This window comes from Pholis gunnellus, assembly GCF_910591455.1.
Source record: "Pholis gunnellus genome assembly, chromosome: 5".
NCBI lineage: Eukaryota > Metazoa > Chordata > Actinopteri > Perciformes > Pholidae > Pholis > Pholis gunnellus.
This window is the reverse complement of record NC_136531.1, coordinates 5,950,432-5,964,392: the sequence shown is the minus strand read 5'-3', so window position 1 is coordinate 5,964,392 and position 13,961 is coordinate 5,950,432. Positions and strand designations below refer to the sequence as shown.

The 13,961-nt window shown below is 44.1% G+C and overlaps 3 protein-coding genes across 3 annotated transcripts; 1 reads left to right on the top strand and 2 right to left on the bottom strand.

Moving 5' to 3' along the window:
• Positions 1-210: 210 nt before the first annotated feature.
• On the bottom strand, positions 211-4,248 carry ptcd1 (pentatricopeptide repeat domain 1). Its single transcript, XM_079159840.1, has 8 exons — positions 3,711-4,248; positions 3,494-3,634; positions 3,068-3,286; positions 2,880-2,981; positions 1,950-2,624; positions 1,693-1,809; positions 1,180-1,362; positions 211-583 (listed from the first exon to the last, which is right to left on the bottom strand). The coding sequence occupies exons 1-8, from the start codon at positions 4,167-4,169 to the stop codon at positions 338-340; spliced, it is 2,142 nt and encodes a 713-aa protein (XP_079015966.1). The 5' UTR covers positions 4,170-4,248; the 3' UTR covers positions 211-337.
• Positions 4,249-4,579: 331 nt separating this feature from the next.
• LOC306696705 (stonustoxin subunit beta-like) lies at positions 4,580-7,680 on the top strand. The gene is made up of 4 exons (XM_079160380.1): positions 4,580-4,781; positions 5,480-5,543; positions 6,050-6,097; positions 6,364-7,680. Exons 1-4 carry the CDS (start codon positions 4,779-4,781, stop codon positions 6,885-6,887), a joined length of 639 nt encoding a protein of 212 aa, XP_079016506.1. The 5' UTR covers positions 4,580-4,778; the 3' UTR covers positions 6,888-7,680.
• Positions 7,681-7,711: 31 nt separating this feature from the next.
• On the bottom strand, positions 7,712-12,443 carry fbxl18 (F-box and leucine-rich repeat protein 18; the record flags this gene model as incomplete). The annotated part of the gene is made up of 7 exons (XM_079160379.1): positions 12,383-12,443; positions 11,348-11,545; positions 10,790-11,139; positions 10,148-10,283; positions 8,959-10,037; positions 8,219-8,437; positions 7,712-7,868 (listed from the first exon to the last, which is right to left on the bottom strand). Exons 1-7 carry the CDS (start codon positions 12,434-12,436, stop codon positions 7,712-7,714), a joined length of 2,193 nt encoding a protein of 730 aa, XP_079016505.1. The 5' UTR covers positions 12,437-12,443.
• Between the last annotated feature and the right edge of the window lie 1,518 nt (positions 12,444-13,961).

Below are 13,961 nucleotides of genomic sequence, written 5' to 3'. Positions count from 1 at the left end.
AGACCTCTACACGATGTGCATCTTGCATGCGATTGTGCATTTCTACACTAATTGCAAATAACACGTCAAGTCCATCGATTACTCAGCAAATAACCCTAAAATTGTGGTTTCAAAATAAAACATAACGCAATAGAAAACTAAGACGAGATTTAGGTTTCAAACTTGAATTTTCACTTTAATTGGAATATAAATTACAATAATTTCGATCAGTAGAGAAAAATGCATCTGCAATAAGTTAACTGAAGGGAGGTCCATGAGCCACAACCGTAATCTGAAGTCCATCAGCTGAATGCAAACAGACCAACAGAGGATCAAGTAGAGAGAGGAAGGAGTGCTGTTAGAGAGCAGAGCTGCTTCTCTTGTCCTTCTTGTGAGGCTTATATCTCCTCGCTGCTGCTCTCTGGTTTCTTTGGGTCGCTGTGAGTCCATCTGCAGCTTCTGTGTTCAGCTCTTCAGTGTCCGTCTCAGACTGCAGCTCCGCCTGATCGTCCTCAGCGCTCTGAGCCGGCATGTCTCTCAGCCACTGCTGGTAGAAACCACGAAAACCATCGATTTGGAGCAGGTAGTTGTTTCTGGACTTGTACTGGGATTGATGGAAGGGAGGAAGGATAAGTAATACATAAAATATGAATGAATCAACACAACATTTATGTAAAGTATGACTTTAATCATAGTCGGATGATGTTTTTGGCCACTTGGGTGCAGAGGAATAAGCTCAAAACACAAAATTGCTATTTACACATCCAGTAAGATACAGAGCATCATTTAGAGTCGTGTTTCTGGACACCTGGCAAGTCAGATATGAATTCAGATTTTTCATGGTCTCCTTTAACTCCTGAAATATCTGGCTCTTTAGCAACTAAATGCTCCATTATATTCACCACCCTGTATAACTGCGTTGTGTTTATCAGAGCTTTATTCGCTGAAAACAACTGCCTGCTGGGGCTGAAAACAGGGCTAATGAGAGTGGAGTCTGACAGCCTGAAAAACAAAACAAAGCGCTGAAAGATGCTAAAACCCTCTGCAGAGCGTAGATATGATCTACTTTGGTGGAGAGGCGATACCCCTGGTGAGAAGAGTCTTTATGTTCTTTGGCTGTGATCAGAATCTGCACCTACACATCCACACAGACGTGTTTTCATGCTCAGGTTTGTACCGACTAGTCGTACGTATGCTTACCTGGTTATAGTTGGGAGGGTACTGAGAGGCAAACTCCAGCTGTCTGATGATGACCTCATTAGGCCACACACTCATGCTGCTCATGCTTTTCAGCATTGTTTTTAGGTAAACGAAATCCAGTCTTCGAGTTGCTCGGCCAATCAGAGCAGAGAACACCTTGACGTTAGGCCTAAGTCCCGCCTCCTGCAATAAAACGCATGTAAAGATGAAACAAAATAAGTCAAAATATTGGTCTTCTACTAGTACTACGATGACTCTTAATACGATTACTGCTGACATTAGTACTTCATATGATTATGTTACAGTTCATCTCTTAGTGCAAGTAATAATCAGCACTTTTATTTTGTTGAACTGTTTATGTTCTCTGTGTTTACATCAACATATAACAAATGGAAAAAGGAAACAAGCAGCTGTGAGAGAACAGCGGATTTCTTTCTGTCCTTGAATCTACAAATACAACGCGAGTCCTCAATTTAACATCTCTTCTGACTGTTAGGATGAGAGCTTCATCACCTCCATGTCTTTCAGCAGCTGCAGCCCGTCCTGCTGCCGCTCACAGCCCAACGCCAGACTCCCAAATGTCTGCACGCTCACGTTCACGTGGCGCTGTCGCATCACACTCAACACAGCCTGGACAGAGAAAGACGTGCATCAAAAATATGCACTCACACTTTACAAACGTCGGAAGTAAAAAGTCCAATATTTCTCACAGAAAATTAGAAGTGGAAATCCTAAATTAAAGTAAAAGTACTGTGTGTGTGTGTGTGTACCTTTGCCCCCTCCAGGTCACCCGCTCTGGCTGCTCTGCGAATCGCAGTGTTGAAGAACGCGACGTCGAGCTTCACTTTGTGCAGCTTGGAGACCTTCAGCAGCGTCTGCAGAGACTGGTATCCCGGCTCCATCGCGTCGGCCAGCAGGGTCACAGTTCTGAGGTCCGGACTGAGTCCGTTAGCTGCCATCTTGTCCAGGAATCCTCCAGCTCCTCCGATGAGGGCGAGCCTATCTGACGCTCCATCCACGGTGCCGAGGGAGACCACGCCCCCCTTCTTGCCCTCAAAAAGGTCCAGCAGGTTAGGGGCTGTAGAATCACCGGCCACGTCAACGGGCAGCGAGGCGGTTTCTATTTGTCTGACTGGCACCAAATGGGCTGAGTCTTTAATGGAGGACTCCTCCTCACTGCCTCTGCTGTCCCGCTGACTGTCGTTGTGCGGGTCAGGTTGGATAAACAACTGCCTCTCCAGGAGGTCAATGTCTATTACATCTCTGCGTCCAGACTCTGACTTTACACGGGACACGCGTTCCCTCCCGTACTTCCGGTCGGGCATCAGCAGCACGCCCGTGGCCAGGGCGGGATCGCCAATCCCACAATCTCTGGCAGTTCGCAAGAGCAGGTTATAGTTCTTTGAGTCTGGAAGAATCCCGGACCTCAGCATCTGGCGCCACACCTGAAACAAAAAACAGAGAGGTACGGTGCATATTGAGAAGTGGAGTCCAACACATCTGTACACCAAAAAGCTCAAAACAGGAGCAGAGAGAGAGATTGTGAATTTGGTTTCACAGTGAAAAGAGGAAACACGGAGAGAAAACTCTGCAAAGTGAGTTAAGCATGTTTCTCTCACAGAAGATCTCAGAGAAAATCGTCCTTTTCCTCTCAAACGTATTAGGTACCGATGTGAGGTGGCTCTAAATCACGTCTCTACCTGTAAAGCCAGTCTGAATCCAGTTTGTTTGTCATTCAAACAGCCCATCAGCAGGTAGTGAAACGTCTCCTGAGTTACAGCATGGCCGTTCTGCATCATCTCCTGCAAACATACATAGACTCATAAAGAAATCCGACAATTCGGTGAGCAAACCCTCCCACACGCACACATGTCGGCCCACGTCGTACCCTGAGCGTGTGAATACAGGCCTGCAGGTGGTTGGTGATGGCGTGCGCCTTGAGGAGGGCGTGGTACGTGATGGTGCTGAGTTGGTAGTTTTTGCGACGGAGCTCTTGCTCCAACTTCAACGCTTGCTGGAGACCGGCTTGTTTGGAGGGCGACTCGGCGCAGGCGTTGAACAGCGCGGTGTAGGTGGCATCTGTGGCCTCTAGACCTCGCTTCTTCATCTGGGAAGACACGCACACATTGTTACCTGACTGGACTGTGTTTGTGTCCAGGAATGTGCATCTTCTATTATTATATTTTACAGCACTTTGGTCTACTTAGGTTGTTTTTAAGATGTGCTTTATCAATAAACTTGATTTCAGTAACCTGTCAAATGATCCAATCAAAGATGTAAACATGAAAACAGCGTATGAATAAAATGTCCATACATCATTGTAGAGTCTCAAGGCCTTCTTCAGGTCTCCAGCTCGACCACAGCCTCCGATCAGCACAGTGAAGTTGAACTCCTCCGGCTGCAGCCTCTCTCCCTCCAGCATGTCTCTGGTGAACACGTCCAAAGCCTCCTGCAACTGTGAGAGGACACATCATGTTTATGTACACAGAAGGAGGTGAGAGGACAGAGAGAGACAGCTCTAATGGACTCACCTTGTTCTCTTTGATCAGCTTCTTGCACCGTAAGAAGTACCAGTACGGTGTGTTGCTCATCCCGGGCCTCCTGCGAGGTTTCACCGGGTCCTCATCCTCGTCTCGGTGCCGCAGGTCCTGGAAGTATGGGCTGGTTTTCCTGAACGTCCTCCTGGAGGACATGTCGGTGGAAAAGGAACCGAAGTTCTCCCGGTCTGGTGGGTCGACTCCGCCTGGCGCTGAAGGGGAGCCCAGAGGGTCTGCATCCCCACGGGAAGCAGCCGATAGGGACACAGATCTGGCGGATAGCAGCTGCCAGGGAGTCGGTGTGAGGACGAGCCCGGAGGAGCGGTGTCGGGACACATCTTGAGTCAGATTCAGGGTCCCGGTTGAGTTCTTAACCGTTGAAAACAGGGACAATTTAGCTACAGAGACTTTCCTGCCGTTTCGTGCGCACAAACAGAGGACGGACGTTAACATATTTAACTATTTTAATCTAACGTTAAACTAACTACAAAGCTAATCAAATTTACAACAATAGTTTCAGGGTAGCTGTGTAGCTTCTGTCATGTTGCGCGCACGATGTTTCAATGACAAAACAACTACACAAGACCTGAATAGTAGATATCGAACAAGAACTTTAAAGCGGCCTGTTTGGCGCTTTAGTCCTTGAAATGAATCCCCACTGACATTAATTGAGTTCAAACATATCACTGTTTATTTCTGAGGTATATCACTTGTTGATAAAGCGTAATATACTCTTAATAGGACGTCCCACTCCGATCGACTTTATCGGGGATAGATTCGTAGGCCTGTGCCGTTGACTTCACCACCCTGCAAGTAAAGCTAAGCCACTCCCCCCGAAGCTGGTCACAAAGTTCACTTTTGCGTCTCTTCCTGGGTTACAATGAGGTGAAGACGGTGAACTAGACTAAATAAGATTATTTAAAGGCCGGTTTGATTAATTTTAGAAAGAGACACAGTGGTCAGGGTGGACACAGGCTTCAGGGTGGACACAGGCTTCCTGGATACATTTTAATTCGCTTTACAGCAGTGGAAGAGAGACACGCAGCTGCTTCCTCAGCGTCCATGGTAAAATAAATTGTTTCATAACAAGTGTCCGCACACATTTTAATATGCGACTCATTACACACTAATAATATTCAGAAATTTTGGTTCATGATCTGTGGACATCTTTATTTCTTCATCAGTTGAGTTAGTCATATATGTTTGAGGCTGTAAAGGAATAACTTTATTGTTGTAAATACTGGAATAATATTCAAATATTAAATCCTGAGATGCTCAGGGCTCCTTTATACAGTTGGATTTTGAGTCAGTAACTGTTTTCGGCAAAAAGCGGAGTTCAACAAAAATAGAATTAAGGGAGCAATATAAAAATATTGATGTTGCTACAAGCTGAATTTCAGTGCAGGAGAAGAACACATATTTCCTCATACAAATCCTGCAAGTACTATTTGTATCTTAACTTAACAGCAGTTAAGTTACTGATCATACTGACCACCTCAAACCCTGTAGGATAGATCAATTCAATACTTTAGTGAAACTATTCATGGCAGTTTGAGGTTGAAGTTTTGTTGGAGTCACATGATGTTTCATATGAGTACTTTGAGAGTGTATAAAAACCTTGAGCGTGTATAAAAATACACAACCTTCTCACAGTTTTTACTGGGATTAGAGATAAATGGATGAGGACAAATTGTTTTTGACAATTTTCTGTATTCTACCAGAGTATTGGAGAGCAAAAATAATACTAATACTTATTTATACAGGAAATCTCTGTACAAGATCAGCAAGTTCCTTCCTGTCCTGTGTCTAACACCCCGCCTGCTCCAGGTACACAGCACACCCACTATACAAATGTACCAGCAGCACACATGGCCGAACTGTGTTCCATAAAAAACATGTTATTGTTTCATCCATATCATTTATCAAATTCCAACAAAATCATATAATAGTTTGATCTCATCATGTTCTGTTGTCCAGATTAATGGTTTTAGCAAGCTACAATAAAATAAGCTCATAGCACAAGTACATTTATTATACGAGTGATTATGTAGAAATCTTCCATATTATTTAATTCATTGGTGTTGGAAAATATTCATAATAGTGTGTTGATGATTTTAGCTCTACATATTAACACCTTCTGTGTTTTGAAGACACTTTTCCTCAGAGATAATGTACTTCTAAAGCAGCATTTATAAAATGAGACTGAATTTGTTGTGTGTGTGTGTGTGTGTGTGTGTGTGTGTGTGTGTGTGTGTGTGTGTGTGTGTGTGTGTGTGTGTGTGTGTGTGTGTGTGTGTGTGTGTGTGTGTGTGTGTGTGTGTGTTGTGAGGCAGACGATTCGCTGAGAGATGAACCTCAGACCAGAGCAGACTTCATAAAATGTGAGTCTTTTTTTATCTAAAAAAACAGACCGCCAAACAAACAGATAACTGCCGTGGAAATAGGTTACTCTTTAGGATGTGTATTGAACATGCAGCTGGGCTCAGAAGCCAAGAATGGTCCTGGTTGCACTCATTTTAGAATGAAATGGACATATATGACATATATATATATATATAGTTTCCAGTCTTCCAATCTGGCTTCATATGTATAGGACAAACAAGGAAAGACTCATCAGTGTTTTGTTCATCTTCCTCTCCTCTCCCAGATTACTGTCACCTCACCCTGGACCCAAACACAGCGTACAGAGAGATGGTTCTGTCTGAGGGGAACAGAAAGGTGGAGCTCACAGATCTAGTCCAGGACTACCCTGAACACCCGGACAGGTTCTCTCACCTCTACCAGGTGCTGTGTAAAGAGGGTCTGTCTGGACGCTGCTACTGGGAGGTGGAGTTCGAAGGGTCTGTTGAAATAGCGGTGGCGTACAAAGATCTCGGCAGATCGGACTATTTTGCCGAGTGTGCGTTCGGCTGCAACGACAAATCCTGGAGTTTAGACATAAACGGAAACAACAAGTGTTTCAGACACAAGGATGAGGAGACTGCGGTGCCGGAGCCTCGGTCCTCCAGAGTCGGCGTGTACCTCGATCATGAGGCCGGTAGTCTGACCTACTACTGCGTCTGTGACGACATGACGCTGCAGCTGCTGCACCGAGAAGAATCCACTTTCACAAAGCCGCTCTACCCCGGGCTGTGGGTCATAGGCTCCGCCCAGCTGTGTGACCTGGACTAGAGGTCCAGCTAAAACGCGTCATGTGATGCAGGGCCAATCGAGTGTGGATAAAACGCGACGCAGCCCGACGTGCTGGTGCCCTTTTTGTTTTTCCGACCTCTGCCCTTGACAGTCCGAGTCCGCCACTGCACGTTAGCAACGTTGGGTCCACCGGTGATTGTGTTAATTTAAACAAATCACAATAATAATGTGTCTTTAAAGAATGATTTTCATTTTACATTTTCAGTGCTATGCTAGCGGCAGGGCTCCAATGTCAGTGCCAATGCACCAGCAACAACAATGTTGTGATAATTAAAAATAATTACATAAAACAGGCAAATGGTACACGGACAACACTTACGAATCATTTCAATGGAGTTTATTACAACATCATTTGATTCAGATCTTCTGTACAAATCATCTGAACAAATACATCCCTTCATTTATATTTTTGGCACTTATTTTCAAAGTAAGAGACCGGTGTAGTAATGGACATTATTTATGACTGAGAGGCCTAAATTGAGGCCCCCCCCCAACGGCAACAAATGTGATAAGTCCCAGAACAATCAACTCCAACAGATTACCCTTTGAAGACCATCATTACTTTGTCATGTAAATGAAAACAATCATGGATGATGATGATGATGATGATGATGATGATGATGATGATGATGATGATGATGATGGTGGTTGTAGAGCAGCCTGAAACCGTTGTTGGTGAAATCTCTGTGCAGATGACATTCAGTCTTTCAATAAGTGAATTTTATTTCCTGCAGAATAAAAATCGGTCTGAGCACCTCTGAGCAGCTGTTGAGCGACAATCACACCGACGCTTTCTGGCGACGTCACAATGGCGATAGATGTGGTGGTTGGGCCACGTGGCTCTGGAACAAAGTAATCCTGTCCAGCAGTGTTAGTGGGATGTCTCTGATGACTGAGGGCAGGTCTTCATGCTGTAGTGGATAGATGACCACGCTCAGAGCCGAGCGATCGATTGAAAATCTAATGGAGAGAGGGAACACAAGAAAAGGTGAATGTGAGACTTCTTTAGCCATTTAATGAGATAGTTCCTGAAACATAGTCAGTAGATGGCGGTCGGCACGCCCCCAGTTTGTAGAAACAGACCGGAGTACAATAAAATAATGTGCCTCTGTGGACGGGGCAGCAGCAAAACTAATTTTAGCCCCCGTCCACAGCAGGACATTGCTTTGCCTCTGTGCCATAACTCTGTTTCTACAAACCGACATCTACTGTGGGCTCTACGCTGGCTGTGGATAAGTACCTCGTACGACTCTATCACTTAAATGTTTGAGGATTTGTAGTCACACACAAAAAAAAAAAAAAGCACCGACCTGTCCAGCAGAACTTTCTGCAGTGTGCGACAAGCCACTAAGGTGCCACCCATGAACATGTGGCACATGATGACGTGGCAGCATCGCTCCATGAAGGTTTCTGCGGCCGACGGGTCAAAGGTACCGCTGCGTGAGATAAGGCAGAGACGCTGCAGACGGGAGCAGCAGGACAGAGCCTCAAAGAATGACTCGCTGGCATTCAGGTAGGGCTGCTCTAACCTGAAACACACACACACACACACACACACACACACACACACACAATGTTCAATATATATAAAAACAGCACGTTGAGCAAACGTGTGAACTCTTTCCATTAAATGTATGGAGACTAACTGATGTACTGCCCTGTGTTTTGTAGTGAATGGAAGGAACAACCTTAGATGAAAACAAACAACTCCTAATTATCTGGAAAAATACAATCTGCTAATTCTAAAGTTTTTTTAATTTAATTAGATTTATAGCAAAAAGAAACCTGCTAAGAGATGATGTTTTGATTCTTCTTGTTTTTACAAAGTAAGCCAATCGTTTAGGTTGTTCTGAATCTACTTAACACCTCACTGAGGAAACAGTTATTAGTCCAAATAATAAATTAAATATGAGAATTGATTCAATTATTTTACTGGAAAGATGGACAATCCTTTAACTAAAGGGACGTATAATAATAATAGCAATGAGTGTACTGATGGTTAGTGTTTAGTAGTGCAGTAAAAGAAGGGTACACAAAGACATCTTCTAACCTGAGTTCCCGTAGCTGCGTGCACTGTTTAAGTGTGTCCAGCAAGGCAGGGGTGTAGTTCATGGTTTTTAGTGATCCCATGTTGGCAAGGGACAATACCTGTAGGTCTCTGCACTGCCTGGTCAGCTGTACCAGCCCTGTCCCCCTGAGGACCCCAGGGAGCCCAGCCAGAGTCAGAAGATGTAATCGAGGCAAAGCCTCAAGTGCCGCCAGGTGTGCGTCGCCAACCCCTCGTGCCCACGCGCACATACCGCGGGGCTCCACACTGGCGCGAGTGCAAGGCTCAAGCCGAGGCAGCGCGGAGACAAAACCTGGACCGATGAGCTCTAAGGTCTCTAAAAAAGGGCAGCCAGCCAAGAGCAGAGCGAGCCCTGAAGTGCTGTCCCCCGACAGAGAAGACTCGGAATCGGGCTTGTAATTCTGGATCCCCAGACGTGGAGGCTTCTTTAGCCCCAGGAACAACGGAGAGGGAGACGTGTTGTTTGTAGTGATTTGATGTGTGTTTAAGCCGTCAGACAGAGCGCAGGCAGGCAGAGTGAGGGAGCGCAGGTGTGCCAGTTTGGCCAAGCTGGCACACAGGTGTGTTTCTCCACACAGCCCAGGTGAGCTTTCATGATGATAGTGCGTGTGCATGAGGTTCAGTTGTTTAATGTTGGAACAGCCGACTGCCAACCGGCTCATTGTCGCAGGGATCAGCTGATCCTCCACACTCCTGCACTCCGAGTACAGGACCTTGTTGATCCCGCTGAGGTTCAGGCTAGTCAGCTGTGTGGTGTCTCTGACTCCTCCCTCCAGCAACGACTGGAACACCTGCGGCCACAGCGCTGGGCAGCGGCTGAAGCTCAGGTGCTTCGGACTGTTTCCCTCCAGGGCTCGCTTTAGGGACAAGGAATCCAGCCAGGACCGAGGGAGCTGCAGGGCCTCCAGGTCCCCACGTTGACCCAGGCTCTGGGCCAGTGAGGGAGCAGCGGGCCAGTGAGCGGGGTTTGGGCCAGGAATCGACACCAGGAAAACCCTGAGACGCTTTGGCACATGAACGCTGAACACTGCCAGGTAGAGGAGGAGCAAGGTCTGGTTTACCTAAGGACATGAACACACAGATACACGTATTACAAACTACACAGTATTGAAGTGTGTACTGGTATATATAAGAACATAGTACGTGCACATGAAAACACAAACGAACTCACCTCTCCCGGAGCCAGCCTGGCAGTGAACTCCTCCAGCTGTTGGTAATGCGGCACGCTGCTCTGACCCATCATTAACTGACAGCAAACACCGATACCCTCTCTGGTCACATCTGAGATGTCAAACTGCAGCATCAGCCTGCAGGGAACAAACGCAGACACACAGTCAACAATGTAGCAGTGAAATAGTAACACAAAGTGCGACCAGAATGTGAATGCCAGTTCCATTAGCGTAGTGTCGCTACATTCAACCAATGGACCAAATACTGACATCACCAGACCAGAAGTATGCTCTGAAGTGACAAGTAAATGGAAATTGGAAACAACTAACTTCAAGGTTTGATTGTGACACAAAGCAGAAGCAGGTGAAGCATTGCACTTATGCATTTTAGCCATGCTAGCTAGGGATGGCTGTGTCGGTCAGTCCACCACTTTGGTCCAGAGATTGAAATATCTCAACAACTACTGGATGGATTTAAATGAAATGTGTCCAAAGCTATTGTATTGATTGCCATGAAATTGGGGACAGACATTCATGTTCAGCTCAGGATGAATTGTGATCTTGTTGGCGATCCCTTTACTTTTCATCTGGCACTAAAACCTTCATTTCTCATGTGAAATCTCAGTAATCTGACAGATTCTTACTTGCGGAGTTGGGCGCAACATGGCACCACACCATAACTCGGTGTCAACAGCGTCTGTCTGAGCTCCGACAGGCGGCTCAGTGAATCCACCGCCTCTGAACTGAGCTGAGCAGAGTTGAAGCCTGGCGTCACATCAAAAGCGAGTGATCTGAGCAGAGAGAGGGAGGAGAGGAGACGGGAGAGACGCAGGGAAGTGAGGCGACAGCCGGTGACATCGAGGTGCGTCACTCCTCTGCAGCGAGCAAGGAGCTCCATTGTAGAGCCGGCCAGCCAGTAGCAACCATTCAGGCTGAGAGACTGCACGTGATTGGCCAACCGCTTTAATATGTGCCGAACCAATAGATCGTCAGCCTGGAGGAAACAAAGAACTCATTTTATTAAATCCATCTGCTACAACGCAACAAATACTCCACTGTGTGGATAAAGTAATGTTATTAAAATATACAGAAAGAGCCACACACGTGCATTAGTTTGAAGATTGAAGAAAACGGTGATAGAAATCTTCACTAAAACAATCTTGAAACATGCCTCATCAGTTCAAAAGATGATAACCCTTTACCAGATACTCCTCCGACAGGCTGACGCTGGTGAGCAGGGTCTTGTCGTGGCACAGTGTGTGTAACTTGTGGCAGACGTTTGCCACGTTCCGCACCAGGTCACACACGGGAACATGGCGGAGGATGCACAGCAGGATCTCATCGGACAAATCGGACATTCCCACCGAGGTAGAGGACATTGTGTCCTCGTCGAATACAGCCTGAGACAGACGGCAAACAGTGTCACGGTAAAGACCTTTTAGACCCTCCGTGTATTCAGTCAACCTCTGGGAAGAATCACAATAACGGCCAAGATGCTGCAAATCCTTGTGGTATCGATTACCAATTCTTGGTGTTTTGTAGTTGACGTCCAACAAAGAGACCGAAGCTGTTATTAAGACAATTTATGGCAATTTATCATTCATATTGTGGTAGCTCTCTATTTAATGTCTGGTTGCATTAAGCTACTGTAGACAATGCTGCAAATCAATTAGTGGGACTGCTTTATGACAACACTGTTTTTTTTTAAATATAATTTGTCGTCACTATTAGTTATTTGGGAGTTTTGAATTCGCTGGATTTGCCAAAATCAGACATTCCTATCTGGTTATCTGGTTTTACCTCAACTGACGTTTGGTTAATAATTTAAAATACGACAAAGATATGGATATTACAACATACAATGACTTATGATGTATTAATAGTGCTCTGTCTTATGCAGTTACACGTATTAACTAGTGTTATAGTTGAAGTATCAATAAGAGTATAGATATAGTTATATAAATAGATATATATAAATATGGTAGGATTTTGGATTAAAAGGTGATGTCATTACCAGCGACAAGACACAATGTAGCAATATGGTCCAAAGCGTTCATATCAGTCTCAGCCAACACGTCTTTGTGCTACACCGTCTCAGCGTATTAACCCAACTTGGTTGAACAACTTAGCAGGGATTTGTGTAGACCCTGGTTAGCTAACGTTAACGCTAAGTTAGGTCATCCCAGCGGTACCGTTAACTATTCATGGCTTCTCGAGGTTTTTGTCGGTTTACCCACCTGTACAATTTGTCGGTCCATGTCCTCTGAAATACCTTTCACGGTCCCGCTCATGATCACCGGGATTTTTTATTTTATATTGTAGATGTTCATCCAGCCGCCCAGCGCTTCATTTCCCGATGGACCACAGGCGGTGTTACCGGGTGTAACATCCATCCGCTGACAGGGCGGATTACGTTCACTGCTGCACAATGACGGAAGTCTGTCAGTGACGGACACACTTCCTGTCGGTCCGAAAGAAAAAACTTGCTGTCAGGCCAATCAGAATTTAAAGAAATTATTAACATTGATTTCATTTAAAATTAGATTACCAGAGAATACCAGGAATACATAATAGATGATAAAACGTAGTAGAACGAACATATCATTTAAAAAAGAGGTATTTATAATACCTCAGGGTAAAATTACTCCACAACAAGTTAACTTTTTAACTTTTTAAAGTATTAGCAGCAAAATATATCTAAAGTAAAATAATTCATTAGGCAGCAGAAGGACCCCTGTCAGTGTGATATTAAATTATTGGATTATTGTGCATTTCTGCATAAGCAGCATTTATTGTTATAGCTGTTCACAATTAAGATTACTTCTTTGTATCTTGTTGGATAGTTTAATCTATAAAAACTAATCTATAATGCACCATACTTAATAAAATGAGTATGTGTTATACTATGTAGAACCTTGATCTTCAAAGTGACCAGTAAATATAGCTGTGTGTGGTGTAAAAAGTAAAATGTTTGCTTCTGAAATACAGGTGAGTAGAAGTATAAAGTAATATGAAATGGAAATACTCGAATACTTGAGTAAATGTTCATTTCCACCACTGGATTCAATATATAATAGTTTTACTTTCTCTGTGGATAAACAGAAATACCTACTTTTTTTTCATAATAAAATATTGCAAAGATTTGGGTTTATTTTGTGAACGTAAGTACTGTTCTTTAATTCTGACAGAGAAATGAGGAACTACAGACTAGTTATATATTCCTGTAATACTTTTATTCGCTATTATTATCCAAAGTGTTCCAACTAATATAAAAATGAATTAGCAGTTTGTTAAAAAAGTGTCTGTCAACAGTTAATAATCAGTAAATACGGCTCAAACCATGAAATTATGTTTTAATAAAATAGTTATATTACAACCACATATGACTTGTTAGCAGTCCATTCCACACAGTTGGATAACAATGAATATATCTGATGTATAATTACTTATCATTAATTTAGATGTCCACATGATGGCACTATAACAAAAAGTTTCATTGTGAAGTGATACCGAGAGGTGTTCTACGCTTTTATGGGAACAGTGTGTAATATTTAGGGGGATTAATTGGCAGCAATGGAATACAATATCCTCTGGTTGCAAAATGAAGTCAGGTTGTATGGAAGTCTATAAGAAAATGTATTTACCTCAGTTAACATTGTAAACACGAGTTTATGGTCTCAATCGCTAGTTTCAAGTCTTCCTCAACACAGTATTATGTTCATTTAGTAAATGGTCCATTTATAGTAAAACAAACCATAAAGTATGCTTTAGGGCGGGCTTACTGTGATTGACAGGTCGCTGTCGCTACCAGAGCTG